Source organism: Pezoporus occidentalis, unplaced genomic scaffold (genome assembly GCF_034315485.1).
Source record: "Pezoporus occidentalis ecotype Australia unplaced genomic scaffold, CSIRO_AGI_Poc_V1 ctg23, whole genome shotgun sequence".
NCBI lineage: Eukaryota > Metazoa > Chordata > Aves > Psittaciformes > Psittacidae > Pezoporus > Pezoporus occidentalis.
Window position 1 is genome coordinate 2163373 of NW_026914180.1, and position 27534 is coordinate 2190906.

A 27534-nucleotide genomic window follows, 5' to 3' on the forward strand; every position below is an offset into this window, starting at 1 on the left:
TGACTTTCAAATGAGAAAATTTTTCATAAGCCTACAGCATAGCTGTACTTGGAATGCAAACTTCAATTAGTTATTTGCTGGGAAAAATGCTTAACAAAAGCACAATCTCTGCTGGGTTGCCTTTCATCCTAGTATCAGCTGTAGGATGATGTCCTTTGGAAGAAATGTGGATTCTGTGTAAAGAATTTAGGCTTCTTGTAAGTACCTTGTGGCAGGGAACATGTACTTTTCTTATGTGCCCTGAAACTAATAATAAATATTAACAATAATGATAAACTTGGCTTAGTGGGACATCTGTGCTTCACTGGCTTTACTGGGGAAGCAGAGTACTTTTAGTTTTGAGAATTTTTAAATCTTACTCTTGAATTCAAGTATCTGCTTCTTTGGTTCAGAAGCAGTCAGGTTCCCGTACGCTTGGTGAAAGGAATGCCCTTAGCAGCAAGGAGGCATGTCTTCTTCCAGCACCCTAAAGCCTCTTGCCCTATGCACCTTGCAGGTAGTCACAAGCCAAATGGGAATAGGCTCTGCTGCAATAGCAGTAGTATTTCTCTGTGGCTGATTGCATGAGTTGCTGAGGGTCCGTGTCATCTCTTACCATGGGGCTGTCCATGCCCCAGAAGCTTTTGCTGTGCACCTAAAAACTCACAGGCACTCATGTAAGAGGTTGCACTAAAGAGCTACCAGAGGAGGCTATTTGTTTTCAGGGCACAACAGGAGAGGCTACTTAGCATAGTTTTACATGCTGCTTAATGTGGTTATATTGCTTTTGGGCCTTACATGCTATCATTGCGTGCTGGTGTATTATGTGCTATGGATGCTTTTTACTCATTTGGAGCTAGTCCAGGGATCTCTAATGGGGCTCTGTACTGCATGACCTAGGTGTGCTCAGCATGACACCATCCCCTGCACTGGGAGATATCCGCACTGCTGTGGACTGGAAGGATTGGTGAATTAGTCCAGGAGTCTGCCCTACCTTATGCTGTGGCTGAATCCTGCAGAATATCGGGGGATGCCAGAAAGGAGTGTAAGAAGGGATGCCTCTGTGGTCCCCATCACTGCACAAGGCCATGCCTTTTTACTCCACTGTGGTCATAGTATGTGTGTGCAGAGCTCTTCAGTCCAAGCACTGGTGTGTAGGGATTCAGTGAGCAGTGAGTCAACATCCACTGAATGGGAAACCTGACAGCATCTAAATTAGAAGTAGACAGAAGATGGTTTCTCAGACTCTGTTTTCTCCACACTGCTGTGACTGGGAGTCTTGCAGTCATGGCTGCACTACTCCGTCCCATCTTCTTCCTCTAGTGGGTTGAGCCTCTAGGAGGCAGAGGAAGGTGCATGAAGATGCTGAGAGTGCTGGTGAAGGAAAGAGCTCTCATTCATCCTGACCCATCACCAAGACCACCCTGTCTTATAATTGTTCCTGTAGCCAAAACAACAGGTCTTAACATTATCTGTAGCCCTTTAAGCATTTAACATAGTGGTATGTTTAGCAATATAAATTGTTTTACATATTTTGGTGTTGCTAGTTTTGACCTTCTTTCCCATTCTGCAGCCTCAGATTGCCAAAGTGAATGGGTGCTGGTTTTCGTGCTTTTCATGGTTTCTTGTCCGCTAACACGATTTTACATTCGGTGTAGTTTTCTACTTTTTTTTGTCCATGTTTAAAATGCTGTTACAGGAAATAACATCTTAGTTGTGAGGCCAGTTTCTTCCTGAGATGCTTAAATACAAATTGAGAAAACCTTTTTTTGGTAAATGGTGACTTTTATGCCTAAATAGCCCACGAGGACTTCTTCAAACCTCCACAGATTGTCCCAGCGTGCTCCTTCAAGTCACAGGGGCCGGATGAATGATCTTTCAACCTGTAGTTCTCTAGAGTTTGTCATCACCACCTTCTGATTCCTGCCTTGAATTCTGCTTAGGAGAACATTCCCCATCACTTTGCTTTTGCTTCGTTCCAAGCAGGAGCACCTCCCACCCCCAAGAAATATCACTGGATTCAGGCTCTTCATGGACAGGAACTGTGTGTGAGCATGCCTTATGCAGCTAATCAGGTGTAGAGAGAGAACAGAACTTGTATGGCAATGCTCTTATATGCCCTCAGACATTGCCCGTTGCCTGGAGGTGCTTCTGTCTGCATTGGTCCTGTATGAATCTGAGTACCTCACCATGTGCTTTCCTGACATAGAATGACTAAAATGTGCTGCTTAGGTGATCAAATGCAAAAAACCCCTTTTGTCTTCAGGGATGCTGAGTTTTTCAGCCAAGGTCTATGCTGCTCTCCAGTCCTCAAAATGGACCTCCGCTGGGGGCCTGCCTAGCTTTTTCTCTGCGTGGAGTTTACCATAAACATTGAGACTGTGCTGTGTGAGTCACGTAGCATTCAAAATGTGTTGACACGAGTGGCTCTAACTCTGATCCTAGCCCCCTATAGACTCTGCAGGCTCAACAGAACTGCTGAAAATGTGTTGGAGGGTTTAGCCATGAGCATTCAACATCTGTAAAATATTTTAAAAGTAGTCAAAAAGGGGAAAAAGTTAAGAGCAAAAAGAGAAGAAAGTGTACTGCGAGTTCAGCAGAAAAGACGATTGTACCTGCTAGTAGCAAGAACAATTTCATCGTCTGGTGCATGGACTTCTTCCAGCTTGTCACAACAAATATTGCACACCCAAGGCTATTTGTTACATTAGCAATAAACAAGGGAGCATAGGGAGCTGCAACTCGTGTTGGCACATAAGTCAGGTGCTGGTTACCGCCTCTGCAGATATACTACTCTTTAGCAAGTAGGGAAAACAGTGAAGACATGAAATAGCATTGGGATCACACTTTGATTCCTCCTCTGAACTGCATGTTGAACAAGCCCAAGTGCTAAGTCGAGCCTCAAGTAGTAGTATTATCTACTATTTTGCTAGGAGTACTTAAGATACCTATAACCCTACAGCTGAAGTTTCTTTTCTGTGGTCAAGAATGGACCAATCTTTGTTCTAGGATGGAGCAGGGCACAGGAGCAGCCACCATCAGATTCCAAACGGCAGCTCAGAGATTAATATAAGGAGAAACCTGCATTCAGCTGTAAATAAATGGAAGGACATTCTTTATTTTACTCTGAACTCAATCAGGATGGAGGCAAGCTCTTTTTCCCAATATGTCTGAATTGCAGAGGCAGGATCTGTCCTACAGATACAGCTTAGCTCCGTCACAGAGAGTGGCACCAGAGCAGCAGTGTAGCTGGGGCTTAAACCTTTCTTTGATTTTTTTGCTAAGGACTTTCACACTTAATGACACACTGGAGAAAATTAGTAGCCAGATGTGGGCGTATTTCCTGTGTAATGTGCTCACCCACTCTAGTTCATTCAGAAGGCAGATACCCTTGCGTTAGCATTGACTATATTCTTGGCAAAACAGTCTTAAAAGTTAGACCCAAGTTGAGTGTGTTGCAAGAATGCACCCTTGCAAAGACAGACACCTGAATGAACTTGAGAAGTCCATTTTATAAAAATATGCATAATCTTCCAGACACTTGAAACAAAAGAAAGGTACTGCTCTACAATGCAGCCAGAAATAATCCTCCAGGTTGTAAATGGCCCAGAGGACACATGCCAGAAAGGAAGAAGAAAGCCCACATTACTCTTGTTAAAAGCACTTGAAGGTAGTTCTCAGCTGGACATCTCTCTGATTTATCTTACTTGAGGTAAAATTACCTGGCTTTCATCAAGTTTCCTGTCTGTTCCAGGAACTGGATGACCAGGGAGACAAGTGAGCTTCACCTTCCGGAAAAGGGTTGCAAAATAGAGTGTCATTGGTTTTCATGATGGAACTATGGTGTATATGACTTTGCAACCCAGATTTTTCTCAGCATCTTGACCTGAACTGTTTAGAAGATGAAGGAATACAGAAATGACAGTAATTGGGAAAGAGCAATTAGATGAACTATACTATGGGGAAAAAGATTTTACTACCTTGCTTTCTGATGGCAGCCTTGAGGCAGCCTTCAAGACAAGACTTGCAGGACATTCAGACAGTAAATCCTGAATCCCAGAGATGGCTATAGCAGATGTGGCCTTCAGAGTCACAAGCTTGTTGATAATTGTGTGTTAATACATCAGAAGAGTGTCAGGCTGCCTGGAAAGCTCTCACATGGACGAGAGAGGGGACAGAACATAAGGTACCTAGAGATCAAGGAGACTGACCTTTCAGATCTGCACTGACCAACCCACAAAAAGCAATTCGAAGTTTAGTTTGGCTTCCCAGAGAGCTAAATTGTACCTTGTCGTTCCAATTTTCAAAGCCAGAAGCTCTAGTTTCCCTGTCAGGCACTGAGTTTGAGGTGAGAGCTGCCTCCAGAACCAGAGCTTGACTGACAGGAAAGCAGCTTGGATGTTGAGAAGGAAGATGACCTCCCATCGTGGGCATAATTGCTGCATTCCTTGACTGGGAGAGGAGCAGAGCAAGCCTGCCTGTGTAGGACTTACATGGAAATGGCATTTTTATGTGAATGTCTGAAATGCCTCTTAACAGGCACCCAGTTAAACACTCCTCTTGGTCTGGCTACAGGCCAGTCTGGAGTCCTTTGAACTTTTTGCCCTCCAGGCAGAACCCAAGGGTTGAGTTTTCCTACTGACTTTGAGGATACCAGGTCATTGCTAGCCACAATGAAGAGCCCAGCTGGCTAAAGTGTTGCCCACAGCATTGCATGCATCTTGTTGGCCACGGTAGGAGTTTCACAGGGACAGCCAAAGGCAGGCGTTGTTTCCTGTGCTTTTTGTGACACTGTGTGCACTGGCAGACCTCTGTTTTTAGCAGGGTTAGAAATTGGACCACAGCTGGTAGCCAGGCAGTCTGCCAGTGTGTTGGGTGCATCAGCCATTTCTCATGATACGTAGCAGCTGGGCTAGATTTTTTGTGGCACTTTGAAACACGTTGAGCTTGCCATGTGGGAAAAAAGGGTTCTCTTAGTCTAGTTCTTGTCTGCATAGGTTTGTGGCAAGGTCACATGAGTTTGGGAGCATGTTTCTGCTCCTGGCTTAGAACTTGCTTTTGGCATATTGTGTATGGCTGCACAAGTCCTCTTGTTAAGATACCAAGGTCCTGTTTCTAGTTGCAGATCTATGATGTGGTACATATAGTCACAGAAGTAAAGCTAAAAGTGTGTAAATTTAGAGGCTGTTTTTGCTGCTATCGTGTACCATATGCTGCTCTCAGGAGAGTAGGATTTCAGCCCAACAATCAGGCTCCTGTGGGAGTCTTTCACTGCTGCTTTGCTGCTCTGGTCAGAGGCTTTCCATGAAGTTACTATCCTTGAACAAAAATGAGAATTGAACACAGCCAAGGAGAACTGAAAGGCTTTCATGGTCTCACTGTTCTGCGTAGTGCTTCTTTAAGGGCTTGATTCTCGTTATCAGTGTTGGTTTCCTCCTCTTTCTTCAGAACCTTACTATTTCAAGGAGGAAAAGGATAAGAGAGGAAGCCACAACATTAATCCATGCACAACCACACTGATTCTGCTTTTCTAAGGTTATTATCCTGAAACAGGAAAAATAAAGCTCCTGTTGCTTTGAGAGTAGCAAAACTAATTCAGCATTGTTTTCTGTGGGTGGATCTAGCTCATTCATCTTTATCTTGCTCTTCCGAGCCCATAGTCTCTTCCTGACAACTGGTAGGGTTACATTGCAACATGTGCAACAGCTTATTGAGGGTTCTTTTGCATCCCTGAACTGATTGCTGACTGCCATCTCTCAGAACAGGTAAGGTGTTGTATCTACACCACAGTGGAGGCATTAACTACCACTGATTTATCTTACTTAGCTTTTCATTTCTATAGGATGAGCAGGTGTTTAGTGTATCTAAAATATTTACTTCTGTCTCAAGTTTGGTTGAAATTGGCCAATGGATTCAGAAGTTATTAGAGGGGATTAAAAGACAGACAGCATGATCAGATAAGCCTTTTTCCTCAGAAAACTAGGCTAAAGAGGGAAAAAACCCCACAAACCACAAACAAAACTAGTGCAAGGACTCCTGTGATGTCCTCTCTATATCTGTTCTTTTTTTTTTCAGCATCTGCAGTAGTTAATACTGGAAGCTCTAAGTATTTACAACTGAGTGATGCAATACGTATAGAAATGCTGCTTTAATTTCCTCTGCCTGTTTATTTACATTACACCTGCAATATTGAATGTGGTCATCCCACTGACTGGCATCAATCCCTTGTCTCAGTAGCTAAAATCTGTCCTCTGTGTGTGAGTGGTGGCTCCAGGCTACCCACATATGAACAACCCCTTGCCCAAACCAGGATTTAGCTGCCTGGAGACAAACCCCTTGGATTAGTCACTGTTTGGTGAGGACTGTAAGAAAAGCTAACAGGTTGGTCATCATCCCTAGAAGTGTTTAAGGTCAGGTTGGATGGGGCTTTGAGTATCCTGGTCTAGTGGAAGGTGTCCCTGCCTGTGACCAAGGGGTTGGAACTAGATGAACTTTAAGGTCCCTTCCAACCCAAATCATTCTGTGATTCTATGATCACAGAATCATAGAATAGTTAGGGTTGGAAAGGACCTTAAGATCATCTAGTTCCAACCCCCCTGCCATGATCAGGGACACCTCACACTAAACCAGGTCACCGAAGGCTCTGTCTGTCCTGGCCTTGAACACTGCCAGGGATGGAGCATTCACAGCTTCCCTGGGCAACCCATTCCAGTGCCTCACCACCATCACAGTAAAGAATTTCCTCCTTATATCCAATCTAAACTTCCCCTGTTTAAGTTTTAACCTGTTACCCCTTGTCCTGTCACTACAGTCCTAATGAAGAGTCCCTCCCCAGCATCCTTATAGGCCCCCTTCAGATACTGGAAGGCTGCTATGAGGTCTCCACGCAGCCTTCTCTTCTCCAGGCTGAACAGCCCCAACGTCCTCAGCCTATCTTCATACAGGAGGTGCTCCAGTCCCATGATCATCCTCGTGGCCCTCCTCTGGACTTGTTCCAACACTTCCATGTCCTTTTTATGTTGAGGACACCAGAACTGCACACAATACTCCAGATGAGGTCTCACAAGAGCAGAATAGAGGGGCAGGATCACCTCCTTCGACCTGCTGGTCACACTCCTTTTGATGCAGCCCAGGACAAAGTTGGCTTTCTGGGCTGCAAGCGCACACTGAAGCCAGCTCATGTTCATTTTCTCATCAACCAGCACCCCCAAGTCCTTCTCTGCAGGGCTTCTCTGAATCTCTTTAATGATTCTGTATCCTTGAGCAGCTGATGAGGACTTTGCTGTTTCTCCTCAGTCTAAGTGTGAATATGGAAATATTTTCGTTGAGCAGGGATATGAGGCTGTGCCCATCTCAGCCCCAAATATATATTTGACTGGCACCTTTCTCAAAGGGCAATATTTTGCTGTCTGGAATCCGCCAGTCCACTTTATAAATTAGGGTTTATGGACTCTGGGAGGTGGGGAAGTCCATGAGGTACTATGCTTGGTTTCTAGATGAGAGGTTGCAGCTTTGCACATGCAGCAAAACTTACGACTCTTTGATTCCTGTGCACATCTCAGAGCAAACTCTGTTAATCGTGATCCCATGATCCAGGAGGAGTGACAGAAAAGGGTTGGGTTTAATGGAGCCCTTCATCTGAGCAAAGAGTGCTGGGATGAAAGCCAGCCTCAAGTTGCAAGAATTAAAATAGTTAAAACTTGTGAAGGTTTTAAGACTTGGAATTTAATTTCAGGCTAAATAAAGGCATGTTCTGGGAGATAGATTTTGAAACGTGAAGGAAAGGTATGAAGCTAAGATTTTGGGTTCAGGGTTATCATGGCATTTGTAGCCCAGTTTTCCGTGTTCCTGTTTTGATAGCAAAGCTGGTACAAATTTTCAAGCAGACATACAAATCCAGAAATAAAAGTAAGGTTGTGAACCTGCTGCCCACACACAGAGATTCAGCGAGTCAGCTGGGCTATGGCACTTCTCCCTCCCTTCCTGCTCCTCCGACATCCCTGTCATCTCAGCCATTTGAAATATACCTGAACTCTTAATGGGCATTGTGAGGCCCAGGAGGCAGCTTTCCAGAGGAGGATGGGGAATGAGCTCCAGATGACAGCCTGTCTTGTCCCCTTGCACCTGTGATGCTGGGGTCTAGTAGCTTCTGAGCAGCCTCAGCGAGAAGAGGCTTTATGTCTCAAAATCAGTGCTTTCAACTCTTTTTGGAGTAATTCAGATAAGCTGGTGGGTGACATTGTGGTTTGAGGTGGTGGGCATCAGATTAAATTCATACCTGTAAAAGAAAAGGTTTCATTTGCTTAGGCTTTCAGACCTCCTGAGTGTGTGTCATCCTCACTCATGGTGCAGCTGCTCTTCTTGCATGAAGAGGCAGAGGATGGGTTGCTGGGCAAAGCCCAGGGGAGCTGGGGTCCCTTCATCTTGCCAGCGAAAGATGCAAATAACTTCACACCTTTCTGCTCTTCATTCAGTCCACAGAATGTTTGTCCAGTGCCTAGTGGCAAAGTAATTTCATCTGGGGCCTCTGAGTGCTATGGTCAAAGAATGAAAAATAGCAACAGGAATTGTTGAGGCTGGGCTTCAGTTCAGAGGCTCAAAAATTTGTGCACACTTGAAAATCACTACCTGCCATTCCCCCTCAGCTGGGAACTTACTCTTGTGAAGGAACGCTTGGTACCATGTCTAGTCTTCAGGATTAGTAATTTGCTTTCTTGTCTGGGTTAACCTCAAGCCCGGACCATGCAGCAAAGATTCAGCCAAGTTCCTTCATGGAGGAATCTGGGAGGAGGGAATTAATCTGAAGTGTGTAATGAAGCACTAAGCTCAAAAGGGCAGTATCTGTGAGCCTGCTGACCAGGAGGGACCATGACACCTTTAGCCTGGCTACATCAGGGGTGCAGCTGGGGGAAAACCCACCATCTCTCACCACAGCCAGAATAAGGCTCTGAAACCAGCTTAGTGTCAGAAAACAGTTTTCCAGCTGAAGTCTGATGTTTTCTCTTCCCTGGGGACTCCAGAACTGCTGCCTTTTGGCAATCTGCTCTGCAGAGGCAGGTGAGAATAGACAGCTTCAGCCCCTCCTTTTGTTGGGTTGGTTTACGGGTAACTTGAGTGCACACTCTGTTGTCCAGGAGGGAGTCACTGCCCATGCCTAAAGATTGCAAGGTGCTTTGCAAAGTACTTTATGCCTCTACCCAGGCCTTGATCCCTTGGCCATGTATAGTCTGTACAATCTTTAAACAAATGCTTCTCCCTAACCACCCACTGAAACCAGCTCAGACTCATTGTTTTCCTTTCTTACTACTTTGTGGTGCTGTTTCTAATTCCTGTGCTGCAAGAGATACAGCCTCATATAACCTGACTCTGAAAGACTCTTGATACTAGCTCTCACCCTACTTATTCCTGTTCAACTTGTGTCTCATTTTTCAATTGCTATTATTTCATCCCCTTGGGGCACCTACTAAGACTACCCCAATGATGGATGCTGCCAGACCACATCCATAAATATTAAGAAAGGTGGAAAGAGCCAGGCTTGCAATTTCTTTCTGCAAAACAGTGATGGGGATGTTGTTTTTACAGGTGACCAACACAACTGCAACCTGAGATGCCTGTATGCTGGTTAAGTAAAGTTTTAACTGGGCTGTAACTAGGTAGCATCTTGTAGACAGGCAGAGAAGCAAACATGCTGGTTATACTGGTGATTTTCACCAGCCCACTAAAAGGCTTGTTCAGGAGACTGGGCTGGTCTTGAAATGTATACTCTACCTTGTCTAATGTCTGTTGCTGGTAGAGCAAGACAAATTTGTCATTAGATGATCTTATTTATTTGCAGAGTTTCTCGAATCTTGACATGCAAAATCTGATGTGAACATTGGACCCTGAGCATGGCCCTAGAAATGATTATGTTAACTGTCAATCTGGGATGTAATCCTTGTAGTGCAGTATCACAAGTCACCTGTCTACATGACCACCTAAATAAATCAGCGTGTGATTGCCTGGAATTGCTAAAGGTTTGGTATTGTCTGAAAGCCTGGTGGCAATATTCAGATACCGGAAGAACAAAGAGTCTTGAGTAATGTTGAGTTAGCTGTCTCTTCTCTAATGTTGTTTCCAGTTCAATGGATGTCTTGATAATAGTGTTTGGTTTGAAGGCCACAGACTTATTGATGGTCACAGATCAAAATGCCATCACTTCTAATACATTATGCTGCACTATATCTGTTAAGAAGTGAACCAAGGAACAACATCTATAAAGGCAAGGGGGAAATCTGAGAAGTGTCAACAAAGACTCACAGGGCTACTACTCAGAGAGAGCGTGAACGTGATTGAAGTACATTTCCACAAGTGAAATTTGGGGAAAGCAAATTTAACACTAGCAGTGGATCTTTATTGTGGACCCTGCAGCATGGTAAGGCTGGCGGTGTTTTTAGAGGATGCCAAATTCAAACTTTTCTTTCCTACAGCTCTTTCTGTATCCCTCTTTGCCTGTCTATCCCACATTGGATCAGATGAAGTTTTGGAAATTTGGGGATAGGTAGATCAAGATTATTGTTAAAAAGGCACAGAGTATTTTTCTTACAGCTCAGGGTTGAGAGCTAATAGTGACAAAAGTTTTTGATAGACTAAAATCAGTTTAATGTTCACAGTCTCCAAAACATCACCTCTCTGTTGTTAGGTAAGAGTATTGAGGGTAAGTGGTGCTAGTGTGATCATGCAAATATCTCAGTAACTCTATACTCAATACCCACTGAGGATACTGCCACTTTGTAAGATCAGGGATTATGAATGTAAAACAATCACCCTCATCTTGCTAGAGGCAATCTCTCAAGATTGCTGGGGAGCATCTTGGTGATCTTGCTACTTTTCCAAGGATCTTACTGTGTCACTTCTTATGCTTTGCAGGGAAAAAGGAGCTCAGCTGTTTATCATTTTCCAAAAATGATAATTTCGCTTACCAGAAATGTGCAAATCGCTTTCCTCTGTTTAAAACTAGTGTTCAGTGTCTGTTATATTCTCTGTGGTAGGAAGGAAATCAGAAGACTTCTCATTCAGAGCATACAAAGCCTGACCAAAAGTCCAGAATCATTCAATTCAGTCCATTTACTACATCAGACCCTAAAAGCAGTTGTTTGCAGAGCTTGTGTGTTTCCATAGGATTAAAACTTTTGCTTTGTGACAACCTATGAGCATCCATTAAAACACAGATCATGGAGCAGAGCAGATTGTGTGGTACTGCCCATCTGCACATCAGATACCCATGCTTACTTTTTAGTAAGAGCAAGGAGCTGGATGTAATGTCATGCAGTCATAATTCTTGGCAGCTCTTATAGTTCATGTTTATTGGAAACTGAGCTTTGGAGCATTTATCAGATCTCTTTACGCTTCCTGCATTAGTGCTTGGGTGTTTTTTTCAACTGAGCTCTCAGGCTGCTGAAGCCCTGTTTAGCAGGGGAAGAGCCGTGTGTCCAGTGGAGTGTTTCAGAGGGAGATGACTATACTGAAAAGAAGTGAACAAGCCCAGAAACACCTGCCTGAGCAATGCATGTTTCTAAACTTAGAGGGGTTTTAGACGTTTTGAGATGGACAGGAAGGTAACCTTCCTGTAAAAGGGTTGGGTGTAAAATGTAGGTGCTAGCCTAGATGGACTTTCTCTTGGAAAGGAGGTGGGTTGTGGCAGACTGACCTGGGGGAAGGCAGCACTTTTTGCCATCTGAAAGTGGGCTGCAATGAACTCATCTGTCAGCCTTGGGATGTCACTTAGGGGTTGGCTTGGAGCCATGGCTTGCCATAGAGGGGGTTATATTGCAGCTGCAGGTAGGGAATTGTTTCTATCTGTTTCATTCAGAAACCCTTCTCATACCACGTACTCATACCTCAGCCACACGGACACCTTAGGCTACAGGAGTGCTGAGGATGTATGTCCACCCTTAGTCTTGTTGTCCACTCCATGTGCCATGGCACTGTGGCACTGAGTGTTCAACATCCTGTGCACCTAAGCCAGGCTGGCAAGTGTTCCCAAATGTAAAATAAGGGTAATGCTCCTTGCTATGCAGGGCTGAGGGGGAAAAAATGCTCCTGAGGTTCACAGCTCTTGGCATGGGCTGTAGGAGCTGTAGGGAGGATGATTTCCTGGCTTTTCTGGGGCAGCCCTGAAATGCAGGAGACAGGCCTCAAAAGTCTCCCTCTTTTCATCTTTTCCCATTGTTTTCATTTTGATTTAGGAGGTAGAAGGGCAGTAGCAGAAGATGCTCCAAGGTCCACTGTTCCTGTGACCTCAGCCTCTCAAGTAAGCAAAGCTGGAGTTTGCCCTCAGGAAGGTGATCTGGTATAAAATTTCTTGTAGGACAAAATTTCTTCTTTTAATAAAAGCCCCATTTAAATAATCAAAATCCCAGAGATGAGATGCAACTGGCCCATTTGCCCAAGAGAGTGTTTCAGAATACTTTTACCCAACAGTTGGTCTGAGATCAAACAGACTTGGCATCGCACTGTTTCCTGGATAACAAGCCATCATTATTTATTAATCTGAATCAAAGTGCTTGATGTTTTCATGCTATCAGTTAGACAGAGCCTTATCGTCTGCCTCCCCCTTTTTTTCAATTTGCTGTGTTTCAAGAGAATTTTGAAGCTGTTGCAGTGGGAAATCCGTAGTTTAAGTGGCAGCTTGCTCATCTTTTATTTATTTTTGTAATAATCCTGTTGTAACTCATTCAAAGCTCCAAAAGATCCTTGTCCTCAGTCAAAAATTTTATGCTTGGATGAAATCCTAATGATGACTTTTAGAAGAAAAGGGTGTTTTCCTGGATTTTAATAGGTATTATCACATTTATTGCTTTGTGATTTAAAGAGATGTCATTTGTCTCAGTAATTTTAAAATAAATTTTTATATTGGGATCAAAATGATTATGTAAAGTTCTCATTTTTTTCATATACTTTAAAAATACAAACACAGGGGTGTCAAGTCAGTGGGAAAACCAGTAATGGGATGTGATTATGATGATTTCTGGCCTGTTTCCCATCATTCTTGGAGATAAAAGTATTCCCTGCCCTGCCCTCCACCCCAATGAAAAATTGTGATTTTCTCAGAGAAATCTGTTCCCTTTTCAGTTTGGAGGCTTCTTTGTTGTAGAAAAAAAAAAAAACAAACTGTATCTCAAAGTAGATGCTCTTTACTAAAATGCTTCTCTATTGGAAAAGCATTTTTCTATAGAAAAAGAGTTTCAATAGGAAATTTGCAGTCAGCTGTTACATACGGCAGGCAGCAGTACTCCCCCTTCCTTTCAAAAGGGTGGTTTCATACAGAACCTGCACTTCTGCATACCCATGCCAGTCTTGTGGTTTTATAAGCACATTTTCCTATTTTAAAATGTTTTCCTGTCTCCTGTTTTTGTGTAAAACATCCTCACAAAGAGAGAGGATGATTAATTGGAAACTACAGAGGAAACTACAAAATCAATTGCACTCAAAGAACTGTCTGATGTAGAAACTAAACTAGTAAAAAACCCCAGAGAAATATGTGGGTTTTTTTTCTCTCTCTCCTTATTCAGTCATAGGAATCTTAGTTGTTTCCTTGAAAATGTTTCTGAAAAAGAATTATAACCTTTATATTTTATCTTATTGGTGCTCAGCTACACATAATCTGTGAGCATAGCAAACAATATTAAAATCAAACAAACAAACAATAAACAAAAACCCCTGCTAAAAACTGTCTTGACAGGCTGTGGGGTTGTTCTGGCCATTTACACCAAAAGAATATCTGATCTCCAAGCTGATTGTAGTTCTTTATAAAATTAATCCATAAGATTTTCTGCTCATAAATAACTGTGAAATGATTGAACTTTAAAACATAAGACTTCTCATGTGCTAAACCTCACGGAAGAATAATCTCTTGATAAATTTAGTTTTAAAGTAACGGAAGCAGAGATGATTGCAATTCTATTTTTAGACATGCGCAGTGAAACATTTCTATTTGGTTTGTAGTAACATTAGGTTAAGACAAATGAGGAAAGAGATATGAGAATGAGCAGGAGCAGCAGGGTCAGTATGGTGAACATTCCTGGTCCTCAGTTTGGAGGCAGTTTTGGAAAGATGAACCTAGATTGTATATGCCAGGACAGGGAGAAGGAAGTGATCAGTGAGGTATGAGACAGCCGGAGCTGATGGCATCACTAGCCGTGTCAGAAAGAGTTGAAGACATGGGCCTGCTGCTGGTCTGTACCAGCCAGCAGAAAGCAAAGTACACTTAAACCATCAGTTCTTGGGTTCATGACAGGGTGCATTGGGTAAAATGGAGGCAGTGATGTCTGCGCTATCAAGCCATACCTAAATAATAGATACAAATAGACCAGGCCCTAAGATATGTTTCTGTTTCAGGTGTGTAAAGAGAAGAGACTTAAGATAAATCAGCACAACTCTGTCCCAGTCTACCTTATTCTTGTTAAGCCACTGTAAGAGTAAATGTTAAGCATGTGAAGTGGGACTTCCCATTACATTCTTAATGTGGATCTTCAATTTAATTTACATTCATCTGGGAATATTATAAATTCTAAGAATTGAGAGGATCAGTAATGCTTTTAATGGTCTTATCTTTAAAGCTAGATGTTCTTCTCGCTTGGACCTAAGGGCTGGCTTACAGGCTCTCTTTTCTGTTTTATGACAACATTTTACACAGCTCTCTTTGCTGGCTTCATCCCTTTGGGGGGAAGGAAAAGGGAGATAGGAGAAGTCATGCTAAAGCTGAAGGCTGCAGTACAAAGCTGCAATCTGGTCCAGTGTGACCATTTCTTCCAGGATATCTTTAACTTCTTTGCAGGTGACTTGCTTAGAGATCAAGTGAAAAGCACAATTTCCACAAAGGAGGATGTGGTGGATTAACCTTTTCTGGCTGCCGGTTGCCCACCAAGCTGCTCTCCAACTCCCGCCACCACAGACTAGATTAATCCACCGTAGATGGTTATTAGGTAAAGGGGACCTAATAAACAACCATCCTCTGTAAAGGACGGTGTTAGGCCTCTGGAAAATGTGAAATATATCCTGGAGACATGGACAAGGGGAATCTGTGAAATGTCATCCAAATACTTCTTTTCTTCCCCTCACTTACATTTGTCTTCTCTGCCTGGCAGTAGAGATGGGCAGGAGAGAGCTGGGATCCCAGACAGCTTTTCTGGAGTTAGCACTACAAGTGTCAAGAATATTTTTGGAAGGGAAGTAGAATCTGGGAAACGCATTTTAAAGCGAGGCTGCACACGTGTGTGGGAAGAGAGAAACTGTGACATCCCACTTGTTTGACTTTTAAAATCACTATATGCTTTGACATAATCTGCAAGACAAGCCCGAGACTGGAGTAGGAAATTGGCTGTGAACCTGAATGGATGTGCGTTTCCAGCTCCATTTTGTATTACTTCATTGTGTTACCCTAGGAATTATGGATGCCACCATCCCATATTTCACTCTACTTTTTAAAATATTAGCTTGTAACTACTTTTACCCATGTAACTGCACAACCCAGATATGAAACGTCCATTGAATTTGTAGGAAAAAAAGTCAGATTTGTGAGTCCAAGAGCATCAGGATAACCTGAATGATCATGTTTCTGGGAACGTGGTTGTCATCAACTAGTTAAACGCATGTTGTTTTTTGAAACTGAAGATCTATATTTCCTGTTGTAAAGTAATTTTCAGCTCTGGAAAGCTGTTACAGAAATGTTTGTTAGAATTTGCCACTTGCTGGATTGGAAGAGCTCCATGCTCTGTCCCTTTACCACCATGCATTTAGAGGTAGCTGGTCCTTTTTTTTTTCCTGAGATGAATCAAGCAGAAGAAAAGCTAACACATCATAGTCCATAACAGTCTGAATTTTTTTTGGGGGTAACAAATTTCAGTCCAGATGCCCCTACTCTGTCATGAAAGCATAGACCATCAGTTCACAGATACATAGATCAACACCTAAATTAAGGTCTCCTAGTAAACAAATCATCAGAATTTTCACTATTATCAAAAACATAGTTTATCTCACTGAAGTAGACATGCAAACCAGGAGAGATGACTCATGTCCTAGTGGTGTCTACTTGTGCCTAAATGTCTAACATCTTGCATTTACTTGGTTTGACTATTCTGTTCCAATGCATCAGAGAAGCTAGATTTTAGTTGATTCATCCTATTGACTGCATGAGGCTGTTTCACAGGAGTTGCATATCCAGTACATACTATGTTTTAGACCAGTATTTCTAGACTATTTTATTTGTCCTGTCTAAGCTGAGATGGATAAAGGATGGATAAAGATGTAAGTGAATGTATAGAGAAGGATGCAGTACTTGAATTATTAGCACTGTATATGGCAGATTAAAAATTGAGATCTGGCCAGAATCTTCAATTTTCTCAACAAATTTTTGGTTTTAGTTGAAATTGCCTTGAAAATGAAAAAAAAAAAAAAAGATATTCAAGAGTGCAGTCATTTTTGTACCATTTTAGGCCCCTATCAGAGGGGGTGCTGTATCTCATAGACATAATGCCATTTGGGGGCTCTTACCATGCCTCCAGTAGTCATATGTTATTGTGGGTCTCTAGCACAGAAAGAACCCTGGCTATTGGAAGGGATTTAGGGTCAAGATGTTGAATGATCTCTTGGTGCAATTGCTGTTTGTCATGTCTATTAGTAGTAACAAGTTGTTTTGGGGAATAGTGTTTTTTTGATTCATGTAGTGCAAACAAGTTCCCAAATTATGGAGCCAGTGCATTTTCCATTTAGAAAATGTCCTGCATTGATAACATCATATGTTTCTCTTTCACAGGCCACTTGATGTATTATTTTCTGGTTTTCTCATTGACTGTTTGGTCCCATAAGGTAAATTAAGCAAGAAGCCACAACAGGGTTCGCATTACTAGGCCGCTATTGTATGCTTCCAGTGCATTGTGCCTCCGGCCCAACTCAATATTACTAACCACTCGAGCATGCACCGTTGACACATAAATGCATATTTGGATGTAGCTTGTTAGTAAATGCAATGTCCCCAGCAGTTTTATTTGGATAATTATATTATTGCTAATTAACAGAAAATGTCATGACTTTTGGAAAATAATTGTTTGTGCAATGTGTTATTTACTCTGAAATTTTTTTTCCATGTAAAAAGATGAGGAAATTATACAGGGGAGAAGGGGAGGAATATTCAGGAGGACCACAGGGTTCTCAAAAGTGAGTCTCATTGACATCAGTACGGCATAGCCAAAACTACTCCTGGTAATGTTAGTCACTCATATACCTCTAAAATCATGCATGTTCACCACTCTTCAGATGCTCCCCATCGTTTGCTTGGATGCACTTTAGGTTGTAGTTAGCGTCAGGAGAAATAAACTCGAATTCAGCTAACCTACCAGCAAAATGTAGTAGCTGGGAGGCGTCAATCTTGATGGTAGTGTTAAAGGCTACTAGGTATTAAAAAAAAAGCTCGAATCAAAACAATGAAAAATCCCTGGCTTCCCTGCCTCCGTGCTTCTGTTGGCCGCATTTACATAATGGTTTAGAGCATTATGTAATTCAAATCAAGTCACTGTCAGTCAGCACCAGTGTCCATTGCATCTTTCCCATGAAGCTACTCTCAGTCGCTGAAGTAAACATATTTAAAAGGAATGACAGAAATTAAATAACTCTGTCTCTCTGACGCCAGGGGTCTGACCCACTGCCTATTGCAGTCACATGAAATATTCCCCTTGATTGACATGAGCTGAGGATTGCACCCCAGAGCCCATGTAAGCTCTTAGCTCTGATTCCTAAACTTGGCAACCAAAACCAGGCAGTTTTCAATCGCAAATGGGCAGAATACCCCTCCTCTTTGGACAGCAGTAATCTCTCTCTGTCTCTCGGGGAGGGGAAATCTCTTCCAGCAGAGTGGAAGATCCACTAGCTTTATCCAAATAGTATTGTCAAATTTACAGTGCACTAAATAATGAATTAAATCTTCAATATACCCCAGCAAACAGCAACCAGCTACTCCCAGATAGGGTTCCTGTTCAATTTGTCCTTCATGAGTTTCTATTTCCAATACTAGGGAAGGTAATTTTGCCAGTGCACGTCTAAATCTGTGCCTTTCCTTTTCCTTTTCTTTTTTTTTTTCCAGTGTATTTTTATTGCAAAGGCATTTAAAACGCCTGCCAGTAGCTGGGGCTTCATTAGCACCGAACACCATCCAAGACCATAGACAAAAGTGGGCCATGCATCCTTGTCCTGGGGAATCTATCACAATAGACAGAGATGCATTTCAGGGGATAAAGAGAAGAATAAAGTAGCTGTCCCAAAATCAAAATCACATAGGATTGTGTGAATGTCACTTGGGGATTATCTGTGTGGGCAGGGAAAAGTTTGTGGAAAGGTTGAGTTGGAATAAAGTAGGGGGAGGATGAGATTATTTTCTTAGCTAAAGAATAGAAAAAGGGTAGAGGTGGAGAAGGATGGGAAGCTGGGTGTACTGTAGTTGTATGGATGCGGTGGAGTTCGATGGCAGATGGTGGCCATGGAGCAAATTGCTCTAGGTGCTGCAGAGTTGGCAGGACTTTTTGTCTCACATCATATCTGTGGGACGTGGGAGATGGACCTGCCATCTCCCACAGCTTAACTCTGTATGATTTGGGTCCTTCTCTCCCAGCCCTTCAACTTCCAGTATTTTCTTGACCCTTCACCTCAGCCTCTTCTTTTTTCTGTCACCTGAAAGAAGGAAAACCTCTATTGCTCCATTCATTATTAAAACCAAAGTTCAGTTGTTATGTCATGTTTGCCCTTAGTTCAACACTAAAAATGTGAAAGAGGCCCGAGCTTTGCTTATAGAGTTTCATCCATCTTTATCAATGTAAACATGCCACTTCTGGTGATAGCTTTTATGAGTCTATTGGTTTTCCCTGCTGATGAAATGTGTCTCCACAACTTAGATGGGGAGGATCAGTGATGCCTTCCCTATAACTTTGTGGTAATATATCAGGCAGCTTTCTAGCTGTGGCTCACTTACTCTCCTCTAGAAGCATGCAGCCAAGCTTTTGGTGTCTAGAATAAAACCTGTTTTCTTTCAGCAGTGTATCTTTCCCATAATGGCTTCAGAATATATTTTAATAGCCATTTTGCAACTTCCTATATCTGTTAGAATGTCTTTACAAAACACTCTGTGAATAAAATGGACTAGATTTGATATATTTTATTCATGTGAGCATTCAAAGCACCTAATGGTGTGAGCAGTGTATATTATATTTGGCACAACATGGAGTTCTTTCTTATTTCTCCTTCAAAAGCTAGTGACTGCATCCTGAGCTGAAAACATTTCTCTTTCTTGGTAGCTCTTTGCAAGCTCTGTTGGTTCTGAGTATCCAAGAAGAAATCTTTTCCTAGATCGGAAGACTAAGTAGTTTATAGTATAATAACTCTGAGTCCAATCTCTAGTTAATTAAAATAGACATAAAAACCTGTTGAGTGCAGAGAAGTATAATTTTCAGCAAAACGTAGATGAGCATTGGTAACTGTAATGTACTGCTTCCCTCTTGCTTATTTATGTCATTTGGTTGCAGCATAATTTGAAATAAAAACACCTGCAAAAAAAAGCAGAATATTTTTAGCTCACTAAAAATACATATTTTATCATAAGAGAAGACTTAGTGCCAGCATTTAATTCTTGGCATAACATTTGTCATCCCCAAATACTGTTTCAATATCAGGATGAAATCTTCTGAATTCATTTCCTTTTAGCACATGTTAGCTTTCAGAAGACTTTATCTTATCAATAAGTCATTGGTAATGTCAGAGTGCTGCAATTCTGATGAGTGAGATGCCAGCAAAACTCATTAAACTGGATTTAAAAGAAGACAGAGTGTAGGCAGAACTGGTTGTGATGAAAGGCTTGTGGGTCAGTGACTCTGAGATTTCGGGCTGGCCATTTTAGATTGTTTTTTTCCCCAGTGATGTGAATGCAATGAATGATTACTTATTTCTGCCCCTGGTCAGCATGCATGGTGAAACAAACAGGGCTTGTTTTAGGAAATCTGCATTATGCAATGCCATATCAACCTGCAGGTTTGCCTTGTGACGCGGGCAGCAGGAGGAATTCTGTCTCACAGCTCCTCCTGCGTCAGTCCAAGGCTGATTTCAGTGCTTTTTTTTTTCATAAATCTCTTTCTGGAGTTAAACATTGCAGACATTTCCATCAGATTTTTGTGAAAGAAACCCCCTTTCCCTTGCAGGGCAGCCATGGGAGCCTGCCCAGCCTCTGGCAAGCATTGGTGTCTCTAGCATCGCTTTTTACACCCTTGGCTCTGAGCTCACCCAGCAAGTCTCTGTATGAAGCAGCACTTACGGATTGCCCTCACAGCTGCAAAAATCCCCCCATGGTTTTCTAGCTCCCTGCAAGCTTGGTTACCTTTTAGACCATTACTTTAAAATCTCAGTTGCGCACACTCTAGTGTGAAGATATTCTCTTCAAAGAAAACATCTCTATCTGAATATTCATGGTCCTAATACATCACTTTCCAGCTGCTGTAACTTCCCTGGGATGGGCAGATCTGTGGTGATTTATGCCAGATGGGGATGAGGCTGATTATATGCATTAGGAACACATACTGCAAAAAAATCATTGTTTATGGTCTTGATGAAATTGTGCCTGTTGAAAAAAAGAAACAAAGCAGCTATTGGTTTAAGCAGAAGTAATGAGTGTGCTGTGTAAAATTTCAAGGACTGTATTACTCAGTTCCCCCTTGTTTTGATGTGAACACACAGACCCTCAAAGTGTGTAGTAACAGCAACTGAAATTTTTCAGCTAAAAGAGAATTTCCCATGACACCTCCTAGCTGTGGAATACAAAATGAGGCATAAATATAAGTGAATTAAGTCTCAAGAGATTGCCTGTTGATTGTCAGTAAAATTATGAAAAACATCTAAGTCACCTAGACTCCTTTAGCCTCTTGATCTTTATGTATCTTTATGTAGAAGGTCTTTATTTGATCTTAATTAAAACCAGTTCTCCATGAAGTCATTACTTCATGGTTGGAATAATACTTGCATGTGATCCCATATCACCTTGTAATCTGTTTTAATATGATCAAATGTTTGTGTGTATGTGTGTATAAGTTTTTGCATAAGAATTTGTGAATCTAGGTCAGTAACGTTAAATTAGATTTGTCATTGTATTGTTCTTTATTTCCCTAGCCTATTATTCTCATGTTTTACAGTGCCTTGCAGGTCAAAGAAAAATGAGATTATATGGAAAAGAGTGGGGGAATAAAAGGCAGCTGTGCTCCATGTAGTCTCAAACATTTAAACGAAACTCATCCTCATGACTGTTTTTGTTACCACAACAGTTAGAAATGCAAAGTCGCTATTTAGTCACAAGCATTTCTTAAACAAAAGGAGAATTTAGGACTCCTGATTGTTATTTTGTGACATTTAGGTCTACCAGAACTACAGTGTAAACATACTTGCTGCCACGGGCTATCATCCATCTTCCCAGCCCATGGTCAATAGTAGCTTCTTGAGTGGCATTGCAGAAATCAGTAGGGTTTAATGAATACAATCCTGATAGAGACGAGCATGTGTGATGGTTTCTAACCTTTAGCCTGTGAGTGCCACTTTCACATTTTTGATCTCCATGTTTGGCTCATTTATTATCATTGCCAAGTGTCTGAAATATACACATGCATGTCCACAATACCACATCAGGCAAGAAATCCTATGTCATCATGCAAGCAGGAGATGAAGGTGCAAGAAGCTGTGACTTCTCTGGAGTCAGAGTGCAACCAGGCGTAGTGCACAGCAAGGACCTCAGCCTCTGCTTCTCCTGTGGCTTCTGAGGGATAGGACCTTCCTGATGTCTCATGTCAGCATCTTGAACCATGGTATGGGGTTGGTAGGTGCTAGTCTCGAGTCCACAAAGCCCATGCAAGAGCAGGCGGGCAGCTAGGTGGAGGTGAGCAGGACCCACTTTCCCTGTATTTGCACACTTGCAGGCAATTTACAGTCCAAAGTGGTCTTTTGTGTTGATGTTGGTCACCCACCTATGTGGAGTCAAGGAAAGGCTTGCAGGGCACTGAGGAGGTCTTTTGAGCTGGGGTGGTTTAAGCCTATGATAGCAGGGCTGAGACTGTAGTGGAAGATGGCATTTATTTTTCTGAATAAATACAGGAGATAGCAATATCTTGTTTGTACTGTTCTTACTTCTTGCCATGCCTTAGAAAATATGCATACTGGGGCTTTATTTTTGCATGCACATTTTGTTTACATAACCAGTACAGTTTTATCGGCAGGAACCGATGTTAACTGACAAAGCAAGAGGGAAATGTTCATTCTGTGCATGGTGATATCACAGAAACAATGTGTTTGAAGCCTTGTACTTCAAAAATATGCCTGAGAGGAATGGAAAAAAGTCAGGCTTATATTGTAAAAACATGAATCACAACAGCTATTATCTCTTAAGAAATGGCATTCCAGCTCTTTGGTTCAGTCATTGATGATTTCCCTTTTCAGGCTGTGGTTCTTTCTTACCCTCTTAAGAAACATCTGGGCTAACCCTGGCTATTTGTAGAAATGTTTGCAATTCATAGATTAAAAGAAACTAGACATAGAAAGGACCCATGAAATCATCTTGCCCATTTCCTGAAAACATATGAAATTGAAGAAGAATTAGGCTAAGTATATATATTAAAATTTGGAACTTGTATGCAATATGAAGACAAAATATGTCAAGATTTTTCAATTGTAAGAATGATGGAAAATGTATTTTTTTAAAGGAACAGTAAATAGAAGGGTAACAAAAGCTCTTACAAAGTTTGTGGAGGATTTTCTACTTGTTCCTAGGCAGTTAGCTATCTTTCAGGAACTTGCAGATGAAATTGAAAAGACTTAGTTTTGACCAGTTTGAAGTTGATTCAATTTTCTAATAAAAGAGAGCTTTAAACAATTCCTTTAAAAATAATTAAAACTTCCAATTTTAGTTAGGTTTTTCTGGCAATTTTATCTCCCTCACCCTCCCCTATATTAAAAAAAAAAATAAAAATTCGACCAGTTCTGTTGCCAGAATAGCTTCTTTAAGGAAGTCTGAGAAGGATGCTGAAGTTTCGTGTCAAGATTCAGCTTTTGCAATGAAGGATGTTTTCTCTGTGGCCCTTAGTAGTGACATTCCACACATTCTCTTGTCATCTCAGTGAAGTACTTGGTGTGCCCTGTGCTACATGGCCAAGCCTCCAGTTCAGCTATGTGGAGAAGGTGATGCAGGGATGGCTACCATCAGTATTCCAGCAAAGGGAATGTCTGTGTAGGTTGGTGGCAGGCAGTTGGTGCGATGTGAATCTCAAGAGATGTTTGGGGGTATTAGCTTTGGGTTTCTGTGTGCTTCTGCAACTGCAGAAGCTCAGGCCAGCCGCAGTCAGAAGGCAGACTGAGCCCTTGCCCAAGGCTTCGTAGGCTGTCTTATGTTGGCATTAGCACTATGTAAGGACAAAAGTATATAAAATGAGATGACAGGTTTCTCCAGACTAGTAGCCTAGGAAGACTGTAAAAATAGGGCAACCATAAGTAGTCTTTCTTGAAGGCACCTGGGTTTTGCAGCTAGGGGATTTTCTCGGTCAGAGACAGCATCTTTGTGTTTAAAACCATTAATCTGTGATTTGATACAAAATTTCTCCATTTTTATATTATGAGGAAAAGTGAACAATCATTCCTCATTCACTGTCTTCACAGTGCTCGTGATTATCTAGACTTCAACTAGCAGCACACAGTGACCTCGTCTCCTGTTTAGAGGCCTAGACTATGTCCTTCCAGAAGTACAGATCAGCCACTGATTTTTGTTATTCCCTTTGGGTCTGAGACAGGTTTCACTGTGAAGAAACAAAAATTGAAATGACAACAAACTCTGAGAATTCTCTGGCCACCTGTACTGATGTCATTTATAGAAAGTAAAATTGTATTTGCTTGCACTGGTGCTGAGTCACCAAGCATTGAGCACAAGAAAACTCAATTTTTGGAAAAGCTTCTAATTTCCTGTTTTTCAGGAGGAAGGGGATAAAACAAATGATGGTGGGGGGAGAGGGTAAAGGAATAAAGAGAAAAAAAATCTAAATAAAGAATAATGTCCGAGTATCCAAACTCCAGGAAGGCTAATTCATTTTAGCCCTGCTGCTTCAAACAAGCAGTAATGCAGAGTATAATATACAAGCTCCACTAAATCATTCCTGTACAATAGGCTGTGATCAATGACAATTTAATGAATTCATTTTAAAACTAAGTCAGAATGGGAAAAACTAGTTATTTGAAAGAGTACTTTACTAAAATAAATTGAGTCAATAAATATGCCATTTGTCATGCAGAGTCCAGTTAAAGTCTTGTTTGCTAACAACAATGCTGTCATCACAGAGCCTAATAGAAGCAAACTATCTGGAACTATACGCTGTAAATAGACAAATACCATCTGAAAACAGAAAACAACAATTGTGGCTTAACAAAGAATTGTATACTGCACACATTGACAAATTCAATAGGGTGGGCCACCTCAAAACCTACTATTTTGTTTGTCTCCAGCTTATATACTGATTCAGTATGAATGGTCTGCTGGTGGTAGAAAAACAAGGGATGTGTTTCTTCTATGAAGTGAATTTTAATTGTTGTGTAGTGAGGGTTTCTCTTGCTGGAAAAAAAACATGCCATGAAATTCAGTATTAAATTGCAAAAGACTGCGTCAGTGAACTTGGATGGGTTTGTAAAGGCTACTAGAACAGGGATAAGCTTCATACCTTTTCAAACAGAATTTTTCATTAATTTTCACAACTATCCATGTTTAGTGAAGATACAAGACTGCTTTTTACTCTGCTGTGTATTTCACACTTTGCTTTATTCATGTAAATTGAAGGGATGTAGCAATTCTCGGTCATTTTAATTCATATGGGAATTGGAAGTGTTAACAGTGAAACACCATCAACCCAAGATGATCAGGCCTCTCAAGTTTGGGTTATTGGGTATTGGATGGATGGAGCCTGGTTTTCAGATATCATGAACTGGTAGCAGTGGATATTCAGCTTGGAGAGCACTAATGACAGTCCTAGGGTTTGGCAAGCACATTCTAGCATCCTTCGGATTGTAGGGTGTGAGGAGAAGAAAATGCTCAAAAGTCTTGTTGGATGTTTTGAAAATGGGATTTGCTAACCCAAAGGAAAATAAAAATAATGTTATAAAACCCTAAAACAGAGATTATGGAGAATTTCTGTGTGATTTAAGAATGTGTATTTGACCTTCACTCTTTAAATTTGGAATACAACAGCTGGGGCATTTTTAGAGTTTGCATCATGTGGCCAGAGATCGGCTGATTTAAATCTGCCCTGCAGTCATCTTAGGCACATTGTTCATCCACTCCCAGAGCTGCATTTTCAAAAATGAGTTAGGAATCCAAATCTGTGTGGCTTTCTATGAAACTTAATCTTGTATGAATCTAAGTTACTCCTTAGTTTGGATTTAGGATCCCAAGTGCCTGAAAACCGTAATACTCCACAGCCTATCTACAAAGTCTTTTTAGCTCTGATTGTGAGTGATTCCTAATTGAAATTACAGTTTCGATCATTTCTATCTTCCTTGATGTTCTACTAACCACACCAAAATAGATGTTTTCCTGATAATACAGAGTCTGCAAGTTGTTTGGGTTATTTTGTGTCATTTTGATGGCTTTGTTCTTCTTGCTTTGCTCTTGTCACTAACCTGTGGTACTTTTCGTTTCAGCTGTTTCCACTACTAGGAGTAAAGACCAGAAAAGACAAAGCAGGATGAAAAGATGGCTGACTTCTTGTTACCACCGGGTACTAACAGCTTCCACCGGTTCACGCCTGAATCCTTGGCTGCTATTGAGAAACGAATTGCGGAGAAGCTCGCAAGGAATGCAAAGCAGGAATACAGAGAGCAGCTGGGTGAAGACGAGAAACCTCAGCCTCAATTTGATTTGCAAGCTTGCAAGAAGCTGCCTGATATCTATGGGACTGTTCCTCCAGAGCTCATTGCAGAGCCTTTGGAGGACCTTGACCCTTTCTACAGTGATCGTAAGGTGAGCACCAGCCAGCCATCATGCTGCTTTGCTTTGCTCTGTTTTGAGCTCTCCGTTTTTTATCTTTCTACAGCCAGTAAAAACGTTTTCTTCCAGACTAAGGATCAGTTTCAGCATGAGCAGGAATCCCACAAAACATCCAAGTGTGAGGGCAAAGAGGGATAAAAAGCATAATTAAAACTTTGGTGTTTTCAGATAACTGTGAGTATGAACATACAGTGTCTGAAAAGAGCAGAGCAGTAGCCGAGTTAAATTAAGCCAGAGGTTTTTATCTACCCTATCTTGTTTTCTGCATGACTCTTGACTCTTCACAGGTCATGTTGTTTATCACTTAAGCCCCTTAATGTTAAGGGCTTCTGGGTGACTTCAGTCTTGTGCTAGCACTCTGCACAAGAGCAGGAGGCACCTCCACAACCATTCCTGGAGAGCACCCGTTTTGTTCCTTCCAAAGGATAGTTCAGCACTGTTTAAGATGACCAAAACAGAGCTGAAGGGAGATGCGAGTAGCATGTGCAGTGTGCTGGCTCTCTGCAGAAGCGTAAGCTTCGTCCCAAAGCAAGCATCACCTGATGAGGAATCACGTGTAGGCTGGAACAAAGCCACAACAGCACACGCAGCTTCTGTCAAAAGGCTGTTGACAGCAAAGCTGAGCTGGTTGCTTACTACAGGTCATTCCCCTTTCTAAACATTTCAAAAAACTGGGGACAAAATAAGGCTTGGAAGTACAGTGTATTTTTAGGTAGCTTCTAGTTCTTTCGGGTACTGATGTTCCTGATTTTGGGCTAGGCTATTTCCCGTAATCAGTGAATTAGTATGACCACAATGCTTTGTCTATTAAAACAGTGTAGAAAAAGGTACAAGAACTACAGAATAAAAGTTAAATTGATAAAGACAAATAGATTACTTACCTGGAAGGTCCAGAATTAATTTACCTTTAATTTGCCTGCTATCCCCAGGCACAAGCAGCAGGATACAGATTTGCAATTTTAGTGTCATGAAGGTCTTAGACTCCAGGTGGGTGAATTGGTTAGAGTTTGTCTATTGGGTGTCTTGATCCTGTCTCTGAGTGCATAGGAGTTACTCAGTGAATGCTGGGGCATTTGCAAAGCTCTGTAAGTTGGACAAGCATCCATTCAGCATTACTTTGGATTTAAGGTAACTCACAGTATTGGTTTCCTCTGCCCATATTAACTTGAGTACAATGACAGTTCCTCAGTGCCAGGGTCAGATCCTGCTGTGGAGCTGTGCCTCATGAAGCTGCTTACTTGGTGAGACAAAAACATCGACTGAGAGCAATAAAGGAATCGAGGTAGAGAAAATGGAGTAACAACGTATTAAGGTCTCTGGCATTTGGGAAGAGCACATCATAAAAGTCCCTCAACCACATTCTAGTCACTGTGCAATTTTTTATTTTTAAAGGGGATTCCACTCTCCTGCCAGCCTTGTGATGGAGGTGATGGCACAGGACCCTGTAAGGACTGAAGGAATGAAAAGTAGTTGGGATATTG

The 27534-nt window shown here is 41.7% G+C and overlaps 1 protein-coding gene across 4 annotated transcripts in view; it reads left to right on the plus strand.

Annotated features, from left to right (window-relative positions):
* The window catches only part of LOC134165051 (sodium channel protein type 5 subunit alpha-like), a 213711-nt gene that overhangs the window by 14476 nt on the left and 171701 nt on the right, over positions 1–27534 (plus strand). For all 4 annotated transcript variants that reach the window (XM_062621392.1, XM_062621393.1, XM_062621394.1 and 1 more), the window contains exon 2: positions 25708–26026. In XM_062621392.1, the coding sequence (XP_062477376.1) occupies positions 25760–26026 (267 nt within the window). In that variant the 5' untranslated portion in view covers positions 25708–25759. The remainder of the gene's footprint in view (positions 1–25707; positions 26027–27534) is intronic.